This window comes from Pristis pectinata, chromosome 29 (genome assembly GCF_009764475.1).
Source record: "Pristis pectinata isolate sPriPec2 chromosome 29, sPriPec2.1.pri, whole genome shotgun sequence".
Classification (NCBI taxonomy): Eukaryota; Metazoa; Chordata; class Chondrichthyes; order Rhinopristiformes; family Pristidae; genus Pristis; species Pristis pectinata.
The window spans coordinates 20,130,700-20,148,361 of NC_067433.1; the positions used below are offsets into that span (position 1 = coordinate 20,130,700).

At 43.4% G+C, this 17,662-nt stretch overlaps 1 protein-coding gene across 1 annotated transcript in view; it reads right to left on the reverse strand.

Moving 5' to 3' along the window:
• Positions 1 to 17,662, reverse strand: part of snrnp200 (small nuclear ribonucleoprotein 200 (U5)) — a 49,906-nt gene that overhangs the window by 8,030 nt on the left and 24,214 nt on the right. The window contains exons 22-36 of the mRNA XM_052041202.1: positions 17,464 to 17,616; positions 13,871 to 13,951; positions 13,163 to 13,246; positions 12,878 to 12,984; positions 12,058 to 12,176; positions 11,589 to 11,743; positions 10,018 to 10,207; positions 8,209 to 8,382; positions 6,800 to 6,960; positions 5,265 to 5,492; positions 4,044 to 4,235; positions 3,196 to 3,374; positions 2,199 to 2,350; positions 1,523 to 1,631; positions 97 to 205 (exon numbers count right to left, since the gene is read on the reverse strand). Of these exons, the coding sequence (XP_051897162.1) occupies positions 97 to 205; positions 1,523 to 1,631; positions 2,199 to 2,350; positions 3,196 to 3,374; positions 4,044 to 4,235; positions 5,265 to 5,492; positions 6,800 to 6,960; positions 8,209 to 8,382; positions 10,018 to 10,207; positions 11,589 to 11,743; positions 12,058 to 12,176; positions 12,878 to 12,984; positions 13,163 to 13,246; positions 13,871 to 13,951; positions 17,464 to 17,616 (2,193 nt within the window). The remainder of the gene's footprint in view (positions 1 to 96; positions 206 to 1,522; positions 1,632 to 2,198; positions 2,351 to 3,195; positions 3,375 to 4,043; positions 4,236 to 5,264; positions 5,493 to 6,799; positions 6,961 to 8,208; positions 8,383 to 10,017; positions 10,208 to 11,588; positions 11,744 to 12,057; positions 12,177 to 12,877; positions 12,985 to 13,162; positions 13,247 to 13,870; positions 13,952 to 17,463; positions 17,617 to 17,662) is intronic.

Sequence of the window (17,662 nt, forward strand, 5' to 3'; positions counted from 1 at the left end):
CCAAGCTTCGGTAACTATGTAGACATACGTCAAAACTCGAGTGCTCATTCAGAACAACAACAAAGGTGCACATTATTAGGAACCTATTGTGCTCACCTTTTTTGACCCTTGACACATTATGACACAACGTCCCTCGTCGTCCTGTAAGGGACGGTTAGCACGTCCTACCATCTGCAGAACATCATAAATGGGGTAATCCACATACCTAAAGTAATGAAAGTACAAGTCAATTGGCACCCAAGTATACAGAACTCTGAATATTTACTGAGCATGGAGTTGACTTACATGTGTGCACTAGAGATTATAAGTCATATTCGTGAAGAAAGGCAATCTGCTTCACACAACACACCTGCTGTGAATTGGGGATATACTATACAAACCAACTGGAATTCCTCAAGGGGCCAATTAAGATAGTGGCTTAATAAAATAAAGTGCACTTGGATTTCCAAAGACAAAGTAGGGAAGCTAAAGCAATAAAGATAAATTGTCCGGATGCATTAGGAATAACTGAGCAACACAAACCAATGTTTAAAGGATATGTTAGACAAGTCTTTTCCCCACACAGGGTGGTGGGTGCCTGGAACGCACTGCCAGGGGAGGTGGTGGAGGCAGATACAATACCAATACTTGGGAGGCATTTAGACAGACACATGAACAGGCAGGGAATGGAGGAAGTGGATCATGTGCAGGGAGATGGGATTAATTAGATTGGCATCATGGTCAGGGCAGATTTGGTGGGCTGAAGGGCCTGCTCCTGTGCTGTACTGTTCTGCGTTCAATCATAGAACCATAGAAAACTACGGCACAGAAAACAGACCAGAAAACAGTCTGTGCTGAAACTTTACTCCGCTAGTCCCACTGACACAATGAACAGTGTTGGTGTTCCACTGGTACTTATTCTTAGAGCCTTCTGCTACTTACAATAGTTATGAACAACAGGAAAAAGAATCTCTCAAATGTTGTTGATGAGACAAAGTGCATTAAGCAGGACAAAAGAATAGAATGGGCTGTGTTTGCTTCCCTTGGAGGGGGGAACTTGAAAATCATGACAGGTCTAGCTAGACAGTAGGAAACTAAAGTGAGCATTAAAGTGCGTTTTGAGCAGATACGAGGAAGACTTGTTTCTAAACCTAGAAAGTGGCTGAAATCTGGGATTCACTGCCTGATGGTGGAGTGGGTGGTGGGAGGCAGAGAGTCTCACAACACTTAAAAAGGTATTTTGATGAACACTTGAATCACTGAGGATTAGAGGTGCTGGTAAATGGGATTAATGTGACGAGTGTGATCGTCAGCATGGCTAGTTCCTGTGCTCAAATTCCACAGCCGCTAGAGACAGTTTCAAACTATAAAAAATAAGTAAAAAAGAAGGGACTTCTGGAGCAGCAAAAGAGTCAATTTAGGTCACTTCTGATGATGCAGTGTAATGTGCTGAAACAGCGTTCTCAAAAGTGCTACACACCATTTCCTTAAACTTTGGAAATTACAGAGATAACAAGCAAGTACACAAAATTAAAATACTCACGCATGGATTTTCCCATTATAGTACTGGGTATCCATGATGGTGACAAGGTGGGAGGAGATGTTCATTCCCCAACACAGACTGCGAGATGCCACCACCACCTGCACCGCACCTGCAACAATGAGAAGAATGAGGGCATTTATCAGCTTCACACAGTTGGGTACTTCTAAAGACACATGTAGCATTTACCTTTATAACGTATGAATGTACCTTTTGTGTAAAATAATGTAAATATAATTATGGAGAGAGTGAGTGTGGAGGTGGGAAAGAGAGAAAAAGAGCAGGAGATGGACCAAGAGAGAGTTGGCAGAGGCAGATGGAGAGGACTTCTGTTAGGCATTAGACAAGGACCCACATGGGAGACTGGTCCCAGAAGGTTAAAGCGAGCTGGCTAAATGAATCCAAAACTGTGCAAAATGGAACAAAAAACATAATGTTGGAAGAACTCAGTGGGTCAAGCAGTATCCATGGAGGGCAAAAGGTGTGTTGACATTTTTGGGCTCCACCTACATCAGGACCAGGCAGAGGGGATGAGGAGGGATGAGGCGCAAGTGGAGGTGAGGAGGGGGCACTGGGGCTTATTATCCATTTGGGATGGATTCATTGCACTGCTAAAAGCATTTGTTGTTAGCACCAAACAGAACCACGTTTTGGACCCATTGTTAGCTCTGGATCCTACCGGAACGGAAGAGCTGTTCCACAATCCTACGTTCAGTCAGGTTGAGTCCCTCGTGTAGATAACCGACTCCATTGGCAAGTGTCTCCTTTAGAGTGTTGTCATTCAGCTTTTCAAGGTATGGAATCAAATCTTTTTCTGTACAGTGCAGAAACCTGAGGCCGGGGAAGACAGCAACAAGGCTCGTGACACCCAGCACATTCATCAGGAAGGTGGACTTCCTCTCCCAAACACTGAACTAGATATTGAGAAGGTTAAACCTTGCCTGGCTGAAGATCGAAATTCATGAACAAAATGAGACATCACAGCAGTATACCCAGAGTACAAACAGTTGAACATAAGAAACAGGAGGAGCCCTTTGAGCCTTCTCCATTATTCATCAAGGTCATCGCTAGTGACCATTTAAGTCAGTGAGAATAAATCTGATTCTGATGTTCATATCCTGCCTCCACATCTCTCAGTTCCCCAAACAGCCAGAAATCTATCTCTGTGTTGAATGATACTCAATGATGTAGTCTCCACAGCTCTGCAGGGTAGAGAATTCTGAAGATTCATCAGACTGTATGTGAAGAAAATCTCTTCATCCTACTTCTTATTCTGAGACCAAAGGTTCTAGACTCCTCAGCTAAGGGAAACATCCCCCCTTCTATCCACCCTCCCAAGCCCTAAAGTTTCAATGATACTACCTCTCATTCTTCTAAATTCCAGAGAACACGTCTTATCTATTCAATACAAGGAGGTATTCAACACCTCCTTCACACAGAAAACCTGCCATCCCTGATCGAGTCCTGTTAATCTCTGCCACACTCCCACTATGACAAGTGTATCCTTTCTTCAGGTTCAGGGCCAAATCTGTACACAACACTCCAAGGTAATTTTATAATTGCAGTAAGACATCGTTACTCCAGTACTCACCCTCCCACAATGAAAAAATGACTCCATTTCAAAGCTATGGCGGCATTCCAAGAAAGAACATTTTCATAAAGTTACCACAACTTGCCTCTGTGGCTGGATGTCAGCGGCGCAGAACGTAAGGATGTCGATGGCCGTCAGCCTGGTCTGCTTGCGGGAGGGGACAAAGACAATGACTGGTTTCTTGGGCGAGTGCTTCATGATGGCATGGTAGACAGGTTTGGACATGGACAGCAGTCGTGTCTGAGTGTGGCTGACATTGAAGCCCTGCAAAGTAAAAGGTTTAAAACGTCAAACGTTTCCTCCACCTGCACCTCAGTCAAGCCCTAATTTTTTTCTCCTGCAGAGGCTGCCTCTTAATGGGGCACAGGTCCCGCATGCACACTCAGCTGTACCGTGATCAAGTCCCCATTCTTTATTGCAAGCCAACAATATCACAACATTGAACCAAATAAAACCCTCCCCTTACTTTCTCTAGTATATGCACTTTCCAGCAGGGATTCCTGGATAGCTATCAAGCATTGAATGTTTGGTTCCTTATCAGGAATATGGAGAACAACTAGTGCAACCCTAACCCCCACAACGCTTCACCAACTGAGCTCATTCAGCACTAACCTGGGGATAGAACCAGGTCGATACAGTTCAGTTACTCAGAATCTACAAAGATGATACCTTCAGTTACTCAGAATCTACAAAGATGATACCCCTTCAAGTGTCGCAGTGAAGAGAATACCCCAAAGGAGCACAGTTCCCACATCTGTGGCAAGTTTCTCAGAAGGAGCAGACTGCTCTGATATTGGGAATTTTTTTCTAATTCCTTGTGTTGGAACTAAATAAGTTTTGGCTAAATGTCTTCAAAATTGTGACTAGAGCTTCAGGCAACTTTGGAGCCTGGTAATAAGTCTGGTTGTGGTTCTGGTGCCTGCACCATCGTACCTGTATATGCAGCTCCAGGGGGACCGGACGCACGTTGGGATGGAAGTTGAAAGTCGCTGTGGTGCTGCAGCCAAGCCAATGCGCCACGTCTTTCGCATTTGACAATGATGAACTTAAAGCCACGATCCTAATTGGCCGCTCAATTTGAGACGAGATATATCGCATTCGGGAACAGATAACTTCCAGAACAGGCTGAAAATGGAGAAAATGAATAAAGATATCAGTCACAGGTTCACTGAGAGGAATCAGAACCCACAGGGAGAGCGTACTATTTTATTCAATTGTCAACTTAAGTTGTGTATCCCGACTGTGCTTCCAGCCTGTCAATTAATAGCACATAATTAATGCTAATAAACAGCAATCCTGCACATTTTTGATCAATTTGTTAAGTAAAATAGGAAGTAATAGGGGGCACATTGCCTACTTTTCAGCAGCTGGTGAAACAATCACATTAACTCCATTTTTCTCTCTCCACACACGCTGCCTGACCTGCTGGGTATCTTCAGTATTCTCCTTTGCTTCCAGTTTCCAGCACCTGCAGGGTTTGGTACCTCATAGTTGCAGCATTCATTTTTTTCCTCTCAATCCCGTCCTTGATCTCCTTCTACTAACAGGCTGGCTGCGAGTAACAAGCCTTCACCACCCGCTCTCTGTTGGCACCACCGCCGTTTGTGTCATTGCAGCTTCTCTTGGTCTTCCTCCCTCTACCATCAACACCCTCCCCACCTCTGAACCCTCTCTCCAAATTATAACATCTTTGATTTTAACTCCTGACGTTGGGGTGGCACAGAGGTACAACTAGAAGAGCCCCGGCCTCACTGACCCAGTGGCCTGACTACCTGTCTGCAGTCTGCACATTCCCCTGTAACTGCATGGGTTTCCCCAGGCACTCCGGATTCCTTCCACGTCCCAACTAAATGCTGGTTGGTTGGCTAATTAGCCACACTAAACTGTCCCAAGTGTGTAGGTGAGGGGAGTTGATGGGAGGGTGGGGGACAGGAAAATGGGATCAGTGTAAAGGTATGGACTTGGGGGGGGGCCATAGGGCTGCTTTCTGTGCTGTGTGACCATCTCCCTAGTTCTGAGGAAAGGTCAACCAACTGATAACCAACTGTTCCTCTTCACAGCTGCTGACTGACTGACTGAGTGTCGACAGCATATTTTGCTTTTGTTTCAGATTTCCATCATCTGCAGTTTTTGCTTTCTGTCCCGTTACCTTACCCCATTCTCTCCACCAATCAGGTGAACTTCATCCACAACAAAGAGGTTTACGTTCTGGACATTTTTCCTCTGCTTCCATCGTCTGGAAAGGATGTCCCATTTCTCTGGGGTGCTGATGATGATATTTCCTTTGCCTAGCAGTTTGAGATCAGTGCTCGTCTCCCCAGTTAGCAAGACGACTTTCTTGCCCAGTTTTTGTTGGAACTTCTCATACCAGTCTGCATAAACCTAAGGAGGCAAAATCATTGTCTGGTTACAGTACAGAAGACAGCCACTTGCAAGAACAATCCACCTAGTCCCACTTTACCCCACTGCCCTGATATTCATCCAGCTCCCTTTGAATGCTACAACTGAATCTGCCTCCACTCCTCCCCGGCAGTGTTCTGGACACTTCTCCTCGTGTTACTACTGGTGCTTTTGCCATACATCTTCATTCTTTGTTCCCATGTTCTTGATCCTTCTCCATACCTTCATGATTCAAAACAAATCCCATCGCATCCTCCTCTGTTCCAAAATGTACCTATCCCTGGAATCATTTCAGTAAATCTTTTTGGACCCCTTTTAAAGCCATTACATCTTTCCTAAAGAGCCTCACCCAGAACTGGATATAATACTCCAGCAATCCGACTATTCAACACTACGAGCATCATGGCATCACATCCACTATTAATCTCAATCAATATCTGGTTAAGCCTGGTTAGCATAGGAATGTGATACAGAGTTATCAACAAAGGCAGCTTGTAACTCAGCCTTCACAGCTAGTGACATGAGCTTCCATAGGAACAAGGGCTGCAATATCCAATCCATTCTGAACAATAGCCTGATCAAGAACAATAAATACCCAAGACCACGATACACAGGCATCATCCAAATGGCAGGCAGAGCAGTGAGGAAGATGGCATTGTTGGAACTGTACTTACTCACCAACATATTCCCCGACTTCACTGAGCATACCTCCTTATTCACAGTCTTTCTACATTGACCAAATAGAGACTAAACTCACTGACCCTCCGTTTACCAGGACCAGGGATTCAATTGATGATTAACAGGTATTGTCAGCTCTAAACTTGTGTACTTAACACACAAATGTAACGGTCTAAATTTAATCTGGAAATAAATTGTCCCTTCCTCTCCAGAAGGCATCAACTCCCCTCCGTCAGCTACATTTGAGGGACAGGAAGACGTTTGTCCACTGGGAACGACTTGGGCCGCTGGCACACTGCACAAAGAGGTGCTGAAACCAGTGCTAATAACTCAGCACCTCTGCCACATTCTGACCCTGGACCACTGAGTTGAACTGCAGCAAACTAGTTTCTGCCCTGGTTGAGTTAAGGTAGTATAAAATTAGGGGTGCCGTGGTCTGTTTAGTTTGGGTACTTAATGGAAAAACTATTGAAATATATCCTCCAAATTGTAAAGGGATCTGTTTCCAAGAACAGGTCAAAACAGCATTTTAGCAACAGATCAAAGCAACACTTTTTTGTTGATTTCCATGACCTGTTTATATTCCCTTCATCTGTAGCTCATGATTTTACCTGCTCAGCAAGAGCCTCCATCGGAGTAATGTACACACAGCGCCCTTCAGAGTTCTGCAAAAGCATTCGCAGGATAGCAAACTCCGCACAAATCGTCTTCCCACTGCCCGTGGGGGCCCCAACAAACACATTGTCGTCACTGTTATAAACTGCATTGAAGACTGGAAGTAGACAAAGAATTATTTTACAACTGATTTCATGACTACAGGCTGTCAATCAAAATGAACCAAACACGAAAGAAATCACCTGGAGTCATCAGTTAAACACTACCTCTCACCCACGGAGGACATGCAGCAAGAGAGGGCAGATTCACATTCACCACCCTCAGCTTCTATCATTAGGACTATCAGCTATTCCAAAAATCAGGAAACTTTACCTTGAAGCTACTGCAGAAATTCTCCCATGATAAACAGAGTAAAGATGAAGTGGTAATGAGAGTTTGGGGATTTACCTATCTGACTGGTCAAATGGAAGTTCACTGGGGTACCGGATAAACAAAATGAAAACCAGGATCCCGGAAGGAGACATTACTCTTGGTGAAAAGTACAGTCTCACTGATTGAGTTGCAGTTATGTTTGAAGTACATTAACAATGTTTTGTTAGTTGGTTAATAATCCAAAGGCATGGACTAATGACCAGAGCAAATGGGCTCATATCCTACCTTGGCAGCTGGACAATTTGAATTCAGTTAATTAAATAAAAGAAAGAAATCTAGAATAAAAAGCTTGTATCAGCAATGGTGACCATGACACTATCAGATTATTGTATATAAGGACAATTGGTTCCTGCATCCTCAGGGAGGGGAATCTGACGTGCTTATTTGTCTGGCTGAAATGTGCAGTAGGCGGGTTTAGCAACCTTTGAAAAGAAATGGCCTTGAAAACCACTCATTTAGTTACAATTGGGGATGGAGAATAAGTGGTGACTTTGCCAATGAATCCCGTGAAAGAACATTTTAAAAAAGCTCAGAATAAAATGTGATCTTTCACAGAATAGGGAAATTCATTAAATTTAACTACCTCATGCTGTAAGGTTACTGCCTGCCTGAGCAGCAAGAGCTCTACCGGAGCTATTTTAACATTCAAGAACAGTAGAACTCTGCAGGACACCTTCCTGATGCAAGGAATCAATTATTTGGGACTCATGCAGCATTTCAGTCACCATCTTCTAATAAAAGTGACAATTCAGCCTTTTCCCCTCACGACACACACAACCTTTCTGTTCTCTTCTTGGTCATTCTCAAAATGATCACTTCCCATTTCACTATTAAATGTCATCTGCTCAATCAATAATGTGTCTACATCCACTTCTACATGTTCTTAAAAATAAATTTGTAATCGCTGCCAAGAAAATAAGTTCACACAAAACCCACTGAGAGAAGTGAAAGTGCTGGATGATAGAGACAGTACCTTGAGTTTGGATTGGGTTGAAGAAGGGGAACTTATCCTGATAGAGGTGTTCAAAGGCACTGTTCCGCAGTGCTGACACGGGCAATGGCTGCAGGTCCAGGAGCTCTGTGGGAGGAGGATACTTCTCTGGAAGAATCAGATGTCGGAATGAAACTGGAAGTTGAGTCTCACAGGCTGCAAGGGAAATAACAGGATTCTCTTTCAACAGGATTGGCAAAACCGTGATGACTCGTTGCAAGCTGCTCTCTCCAGATCCATCCATTACTATATTATATTATAATTGTTCTACTCTTTTAAACCTAAATTCTTTGGCTCCAAGAATTACTAATAACGTTCTTTTCTTTTGCATTCTGTTATTGTTTTCCCTTGTGCTATCTCAGCGCACTGATGTGATGAAATGATCTGTATGGGTGGCATGCAAAACAAAGTTTCTCACTACCTTGGTACATGTGACAATAATAAACCAATAAGAACAAAGATCATTAAAAGAAAACTGCGGAAAACATCATGGACTTTAGCAAGGCTTTTGGTAAGTCCAGCATTGTAGGCTGGTCCAGAAGGTTAGGGCACATGGTATCCAAGGAATGTTGGCAAACTGGACACAAAATTGGCTTGGTGATAGGAGGCAGAGGGTAGAGGTCAAGGGGTGTTTTTCTGCCTGGAAGTCTGTACTGCAGGGATCTGTGCTGAGGCTCTTGCTGTTTGTCAAATGACCTGGATGAAAATATAGGTGGATTGATTAATAAGTTTGCAGGCAACACAAAAATAGATGGAATTGGAGATAGTGAAAGAGGTTGTAAAAGAATACAGAGGGCCACAGGTCAGTCGGGTGGAGCAGCAGCAGATGAATTTCATCCAGACTAGTATGAGGTTATTCACTTTGGGACATCAATACTAACAGGACATATACAATAAATGGCAGGGACCTCAGGAGAGTTGGATGCACAGTGGAACCTTGAAGTGCAAGTTCATAGCTCCATGGTGACACAGGTGGATAGGGTAGTGAAGGCAGCATTTGGCATGCTTGCCTTCACAGGCCGAGGCATTGAGTATAAAAGTTTGGACGTCATGTTGCAGCTGTACTAAACATTGGTCAGTATTCAGTACAGTTCTGGTCACCACACTACAGGAAGGATGTGGTCACAAGAGAGAGAGTGCAGAAGAGATTCACCAGGATGCTGCCTGGAATGGAGGGCTTTACTTATAAGAAGAGATTGGATAGGCTGGTTTTATTCTCACTGGAGTGCAGGAAACTGAGGGGTGACGTTTTGGAGGTTTATAAAATTATGAGGGCATAGATAGGGTAGATAGTCAGAACCTTTTTCCTAGGATGGAGGAGGGCACAGGTTTAAGGTCAGAGGGGAGAAACTTAAAAGGAGATCCAAGGGGCAAGTGCTTCCACACAGAGGATGGTGGGTATATGTAATGAGCTGCCAGAGGACGTGGTAGACGAGGGTGCAATTACAATGATTGAAAGGCATTTGGACAGGTTCTTTGAATAGGAAAGTAGAGCGATACAGGCCTAATGCAAGCAAATGGGATGAGCGTAGATGGGCATCACAGTCGGCATGAATGAGCTGGGCCGAACAACTCTACAACTCTTGGATGACTTCAGGCATCTTCCCCGTAGTCATAAGGGGATTGTTATTAAATTTGGCCTTACTGAAATTAGTTAATTAACTTTAATCTACATTAATCAGGTTACGAGGATAGAAGTAAATTGGGTCTTGCTGCTGATGGTTGATGGTCATGTACTGAAGCATGCATTTTTGCCCACATCAGCTGCTGTTTAAAATACAAGTTACTTACAGAGCCAGCGATCGGACACCACTCTGATGAAGTACTGTGGAGGGAGGGGCTCAAAGACCGGTACAAAGAACATGACCAGATGTTCATCCTGGGCATATTTTGCCTTCAGCAGGAAGTACTCATTGTGAAGAATGACTTCACTGTCCACATCCTCAACGAGGATCCAGAATGCCTCCGAGGATCCGTGAATCTGTAGCAGTGGAGAGATAGGACACATCAAAAATTATCAGCTCATTCTTTCAGACAAAGAGCAGCAATCCTACCACATGATTTTCTACCTTCATTTGATAGATAGGAACCTTAAAATATTAAATTACAGTTAACAATCCTGAGGTAAGCACTTAGACATAGACAGTCACTCGGACATCTTGAGCTGAAAAGAAATTCAATTAACCTTATGGAAAAGGTGAGGAAACATGGGATCCAAGGGGACATTGCAGTGTGGATCCAGAACTGGCTGGCCCACAGAAGGCAAAGAGTGGTTGTTGAAGGGTCGTATTCTGAGTGGAGGTCAGTGACCAGTGGTGTACCTCAGGGATCTGTACTGGGACCCTTACTATTTGTGATTTTTATAAATGACCTGGATGAGGAAGTGGAGGGGTGGGTTAGTAAGTTTGCGGATGACACGAAGGTTGGGGGTCTTGTGGATAGTTTGGAGGGCTGTCAGAGGTTACAGAGGGACATAGATAGGATGCAGAGTTGGGCTGAGAAATGGCAGATGCAGTTCAACCCAGATAAGTGTGAAGTGGTTCATTTTGGTAGGTCAAATATGTTGGCAGAATATAGTATTAATGGTAGGACTCTTGGCAGTATGGAGGATCAGAGGGATCTTGGGGTCCAGGTCCATAGGACGCTCAAAGTGGCTGCACAGGTTGACTCTGTGGTTAAGAAGGCATATGGTGTATTGTCCTTCATCAATCGGGGAATTGAATTTAGGAGCCGGGAGGTAATGTTGCAGCTATATACGTCCCTGGTCAGACCCCACTTGGAGTATTGTGCTCAGTTCTGGTCGCCTCACTGCAGGAAAAATGTGGAAGCCATAGAGAGGGTGCAGAGGAGATTTACAAGGATGCTGCCTGGGATGCGGAGCATGCCTTATGAAAGCAGGTTGAGGGAACTTGGCCTTTTCTCCTTGGAGAGACGGAGGATGAGGGGGGACCTGATTGAGGTGTATAAGATGATGAGAGGTATTGATAGGGTAGACAGTCAGAGGCTTTTCCCCAGGGCTGAATTGATGGCCACAAGAGGACATAGGTATAAGATGCTGGGGAGTAGATATAGAGGAGATGTCAGGGGTAAGTTTTTTACTCAGAGTGGTGAGTGCATGGAATGGGCTGCCGGAAATTGTGGTGGAGGCTGATATGTTAGGGTCTTTCAAGAGACTGTTAGATAGGTACATGGAGCTGAGTAAAATAGAGGGCTATGGGTAAGCCTAGTAATTTCTAGGGTAGGGACATGTTCGGTACAGCTTTGTGGGCCGAAGGGCCTGAATTGTGCTGTAATTGTTCTATGTTCTAACCGAATTTGCAACTGGGTTTTATTCTGCAATCAGAAACTATAACTGACTGTACCTTTTCATCCCACTGGAAGTCAGGTGTGATGGTGAGTTCCACTTTCAGTGTTGAGCGCGTGATTGGCTGAATGTGAACTGAGAGTTCTAGTTTTGGGAACTGGTGAATGTATTTGTGGATTGTCTTGCCCATCTTTGGCATTCGGATCAACTCCCCTGTTTGGAAAAAAAGTGGAAGTAATCAGTTGGTGGCCAAACCTTAGACAGCATCCAATAGCGACTACAACAACTCCCAAGATCAAGGCCTGTGTAACATTGTACTGGCCACAAGTATAAAATCTTCAGCCTGGTCCTTCTGCAATTCTAACCGACAGGTAGCACATCCTCCCCTTAACAAAGGAACCACCCATCACCAACAAACATACAAACCCAATCATGTTTCCAACCAGTGAACGTGCAGTCAGCTTGGAGGATAAAATCCCACATTGTCAGTGTAGATATTGTGCTGTAATGCATTTCACAGTTCTTACCAATTTCATTATGATTCAAGTCATACAGTCGCTCAAATGGGAAATTTTTCTTCTCTATTTTCTTGATGACTTCCTCTGGCAGCTTCCTGAACTGTCGTAAAGGCGACATTGACTGCCACCTGCCAGAAGTACAAAGCCATCAGTTGTTGATTCCACAAGCATACACCATAAATTACTGATAAGCACCAGGATACAGTGTGGATTAAATTTCAATTGCAAAAGAGGACAGTCAGATACAGGATCAAGAATTGGGTCAAACACTTCATTCAGGATTCAAATTCAAACCAGCAGATACTCACAACTACGTAACAGTTATAATGTGGAGTGCAGATCCAGGTGAATAGACACCTGATAACTACATTCAGTACTAACTGGGAGAAGCCAGATAGAGCAAAGAAACAAGAACCCATTTATCACAGAACCAAGGAACTACATTTTTTTTAAAAAAAGTGATGATACAAGGAAACATGGTGGCCAATATCCTCAAAAATAAATTAATTAATAACCAAATAACTTACTGAATGCTCACTTTCTGTGTTATACAAAATACGAGATATCCAAATTCTAACGCAAAGAAGTAAATGCCAATAGCCAGAAAGTATAGGCAGCTCTGTTTAGCATTGTACACGTTAGAGACAGGTTAATGCTGAAAATGGGTGGTTGGAATATGTTGCATTCCCTAGCAAGAACACCCTTGTTTGAAGAGTGTCCACTGGAGAAATGTGGATAACAGCCAAGTAGTTTCATGTTTTCTTTTATGCAGTTAACTAAAGATTCTTTTATTACAAGTCCAGAATGTGACTTAACGCCAGTTTCTTACATTCGTTTGTCAATCATTTTGCAGAGATTCACGGTCTTGTCTGTCAGCTGGGCCCAGCCTCGATTTAAAACAATCTCAAAAATGCAACGCATCAGACGGCCTGCAGACTGGAGCACAATCGGAACAAATGTTCAAAACAGGCAATTTATCAGAAGTTCAATACTTGTGTAAGCAACCCTATCACCTCCACCAGTACAAATGTGTTAGCAAACCAAAACCTGCAGAACAAAAAAGAAACTAAGACCATTACCAAACCAAATGAACCTATTACGCCCGTTGACGCACCTGAGTGACGTAGACCATGTCCGCCATCAGCGCAAATCCCTCCAGCTTCAGTTGCGAGATGTAGGCTTGCAGCAGCACATTGATCTGAAACACAGCATACACGAAGTTGTGAAATGTGAGATCGAGTCAGCTTCCCAGCATTCTTGTATACAGGCACAGCAACGACACCTTCTCACCCCACAACTACTGAATGGCACACTGATATAAAGTAACACAGTCCCCAGCCACCAAACAGCACCTCCTATTTGTGGATGAAGGACTCCCAATATGTACAGAATGGCGGTGCAGTTTTACATACACTCACTCGTATACAATATCGCAGTACCACCAATTTTCTCGCAAGACATATTACCATTTCTCCCAACGTAGTTACAGCAGTCCCTTCCTAATAAATAGTCCCAAAATTCATCCAACCATCTACCTGACAGACAATCCATTACAGTCACAGCTGCCTGATCTTTCAGACATGGCAATTCAGGCCTGTCATCATAGATGCCAATTCATCCTGCTCCAATACATTACACCAGAATATGCCCACAAGTGTTTCTGGAGAGCAGTGTAAAAGTACATTTCAAATATCCCAATGATGGGATCTTGCAGCATCATTCTCAACTTTGAAATCCCCATCTCTAACAAGTGTGACTCCACAGTGTCTGAATAGGTAGAACACAAAGAACTTGGTTATGAGAGCTGGATTATTCCCACTACCTTTGCACTGGGCTCTTCAATGCTCTCCTTGACGGGAATAGGCACTCGCTCCAACAATTTCTGCAGTTCAAGTTTCTCTTCCTGAGGGTCAGAGATAAGGAGAAAATCATCACTGTTCATGACTAAGATGTAGTACATGCATGAAGCAAAGAACTATATTTTACTTGTTGTTAGAAGGCTTTGCTATAATGTCAAGCTACTGGGACTACCTCAGCACAACCCAAAATACACAGTTGGCTGAGGATAAAAACAGAAAACCGAGTTAACATTTAGGGTCAAAGACCCTTTGCTTCTCTTCCCCAATTTTTCACAGCAATTAGACTGATTTTCATTGTGCTTCTGCATGTGGTAACATTATAAAAGAGGGGCACATACCTGCTGGCTCTACTGTTACTTGGCAGTGTTGGGGCAGGGTAGGGAGAGAAAGTAAGCTTAAAAATGAGCTGGAACATACACAAGCCCATGAGCCTACACACACTCCCTCAAGCCTGCTCCTCCAATCGGGATCACGTATAGGGTGATGGTTAGTGTCAATTCACTTTCAAACCTCATCCCCTGCAGTCCAAACATCTACCTCGGCCCTAAATATACTCACATGTACCTTAACATAGAAAATAGGAACAAAAGTATCCATTGGCCCTTTGAGACACTCCAGCATTCAGTATAATCATGGCTGATCATCCAAATACATTTTCTTGTTCCAGCTTTCTCCTCATATTTTATCCCTTTAGCCGCAAAACCATTATCTAATTCCTTCCTGAATATATCTAATAAAGTGGCTTCAAATGCTTTCTGTGATAGAGTGGTGAACCTGTGGAACTCTATGAGAAGAGAGTTCTCCTCATCTCAGTCTTAAATTCTTGCCCCTCACCTAGTCCTGGACCCCCTGGTCATCAGGTACATCCTTCTTGCATTTAATCTGTCCTGGATGAATTTTGAGGGGTTCTATGAGACCCCTCTTATCCCTCTAAAATGTAGTGAACATATGCCTGAATGTCCCAATCTCCTGCCATCCCAGAAGTCAGTCTGGCGAATCTTTGCTGAACTCAACCATAGTAAGAACATCCTTCCTCACATAAGGAGACTGCACACAATACTCAAGGTGCAGTCTCACCATGCCCCTGTACAAATTCCCTGCTCCTCATTACAAATCCTCTCACTATAAAGGCCAGAAGACTATTTACTTTCTTAATCGCCTGTTGCATCTGCAAGCTTACCTTCAGCAAATGGAGTACAACGACGGATGCACCTCCCCCTTTCTCAATCTATTACCATTCAGGTAACAACCTACCTTCCCGTTATTGCCACCAAACTGGAAACATAACATTTCTCCACATTTTACTGCGTCTGCCATGTATCTGTCCCCTTCCTCAATCTGTTCAAATCAACCTAGGGAGCTTCTTTGCATCCTCAAGGCTCACCCTCCCCCCAGTTTCGTGTCATCCACAAACTTGGAGACATTACATTTAATTCCCTCATTCAAATCATTTTTTTCTTTGCATATCATGAATAGCTGGGGTCCCAACACTGATCCCCGTGGTACTCCTCTAGTCACTGCTCAATGCTTACCTAATCTTTGCTTCCTGCTGGCCAACCAGTTCTCAGCCATATCACTACCTTAACCAATCCCATGTGCTTTAAGTTTGACGCTAATGTGGGACCTTACTGAAAGCTTTCTGCAAGTGAAAAATATGCCAGATTCATGTGTTCTCCCTCATCTATTTACATCCTCAAAACATTCCAGTAGATTCATCAAACATGATTTCTCTTTGACAAGATCGGACATGGTCAACATGGATTTGTCACTCTTCTCCCAGTGCTCTGCCATTACTATTTTCTCAGAAACCTTTACTGTTAGTGTTTATGTTCTCTGCAAGCTTACTCCCATACTCTGTTTTCCCCTTCCTAATCAACCTCTCTGTTCTCCTTTGTTGAATTCTAAGCTGCACCCAAGTCTCAGGTTTTCTAATTTCACCGGCCTTTTTATATTTATCCTCCTTGGTTCTAATTCTGTCCCCAATTCCTTTTAAAATCCATGCTTGAGCCATCTTTGCTGTTTTATGTTTGTGCCAGACAGCTCTCTATAAAAGCTTGTTGTTGCCACTGTCAACTCTAAGTAACATTGCCAAATCTATCTTTGCTAACTTACACCTCATACCTCCAGTTTCTTTTATTTAGATTCAGGGCTCCAGTCTCAAATTAAATCTCTCATTTCTATATCTTAATGAAGAATTTCATCATGTTTTGGTCACTCTTCCCTGGGGCCCTGCACAGCAAGACTGTTTATCAATTCTTTCGCATTACACAGTATCAGTACCAATGACATAAGCAGAAAAAGGCTAAAATGACCTGCTCTACTTGGCTCCTCAATGCACAGGCCAAAAAGTTAGAACAATGCATGCTAGAAATTTACCCTCGACATTCTTATTGCTAATTTGGTTTGCCCAATCTAAATGGAGATTGAAGTTATAGTTGCATCCTTGTCGCACAGGTCTCTAATTTCCTGTTTAATACCATTCCCTACATCACCACTACTGTTGGGTGGTCTATAACACAACTGCCACAAACATTTTCTGTTCCCTTGGTGTTCCCTTGCTGTGCTCATGCAGATTTTATATCAGTTTCTTGCAGCTAATATCCTTCTTCACTATTGTATAGTTTTCCTCTGTTACTAAGCACACTACTCCACCTCCTTTCCACTTTTGCCGGTCCTTCCTAAGTATTGAGTACCCCTGGATGTTCCGTTCCCACCCCCGTCACCCTGAGATTGTCTCCTTAATCACAATTATAGCATATCCATTTATATCTATTTGTGCAATTAATTCATCTTATTGTGAATACATTGCGCCTTTAGACATAATAACTTCAGGCTTGCCCCTTTAACATTCTGAGCATTATTTCACACTATGATCCTGCTTGCCTTGCACCCCTGATCTCTCTGTCCTCCTTTAGTTTCCTGCTTTTTATTTCCATCCTTTTTTCCTCTTCCTCATTCTCCCCACTCAGGTTCCCCTCCCCCACCAGTCTAGCTTAAATCCTCCCCAACAGCATGTGAGGGCATTGGTTCCAGTCCTGTCCATGTGTAACCCATCCCACTTGGACACATTCCACCTTTCTGTAGAACCCATCCCAATGTTAGTCATGCTTTCACCTGATCTAGTATCTTGTTCCTATACTTATTAGTGCTAGCACAAGAAGTAACCACGAGATTACTACATTTGAGGTCCAGGCTCTTAATTTACCTCCTAAGTCTTTAAATTCATGTTGCTGGACCTTACGCCTTTTTCTCCCTATGCTGTTACTGACATGTACCATGTCCTCTGGCTGTTCACTCCCTGCTCCAAAATGTCCTGCAAGTGCTTCAAGACATTTGACATCCACTACCTCCAGAATGCTCCGCAGCCACTCTGAGAAGTATTAGAATATATATTACGTTACAATATTTCAATCCCTCTGTAGAATTACAGGTATTTTAGTTGAATATTAAACACTGCAGTGGGATCATAGGAATCTGACAGAGATTGGTTCACTGCTAATTCCTTACAGGAAGGACAAGTCCTTCTCGGCCCAGCACACCTGCTAGAATCACTTACCTCCCGTACAGTGATGTTCTTGAACTCTGAGGACAGTGAAAAGACTCTGAACAGCTCAATCTCACTGAGGGTGGGTTTCAGAAGCTGATTGTAGGTGGCCATACTTTCATGTGTGATGTAATAGTGACTTGCAATACGGCCCAGATCTGTAACCTGCACAAGACATTTTAGGATTAAAAAGGATAAAATTTCTGACTCA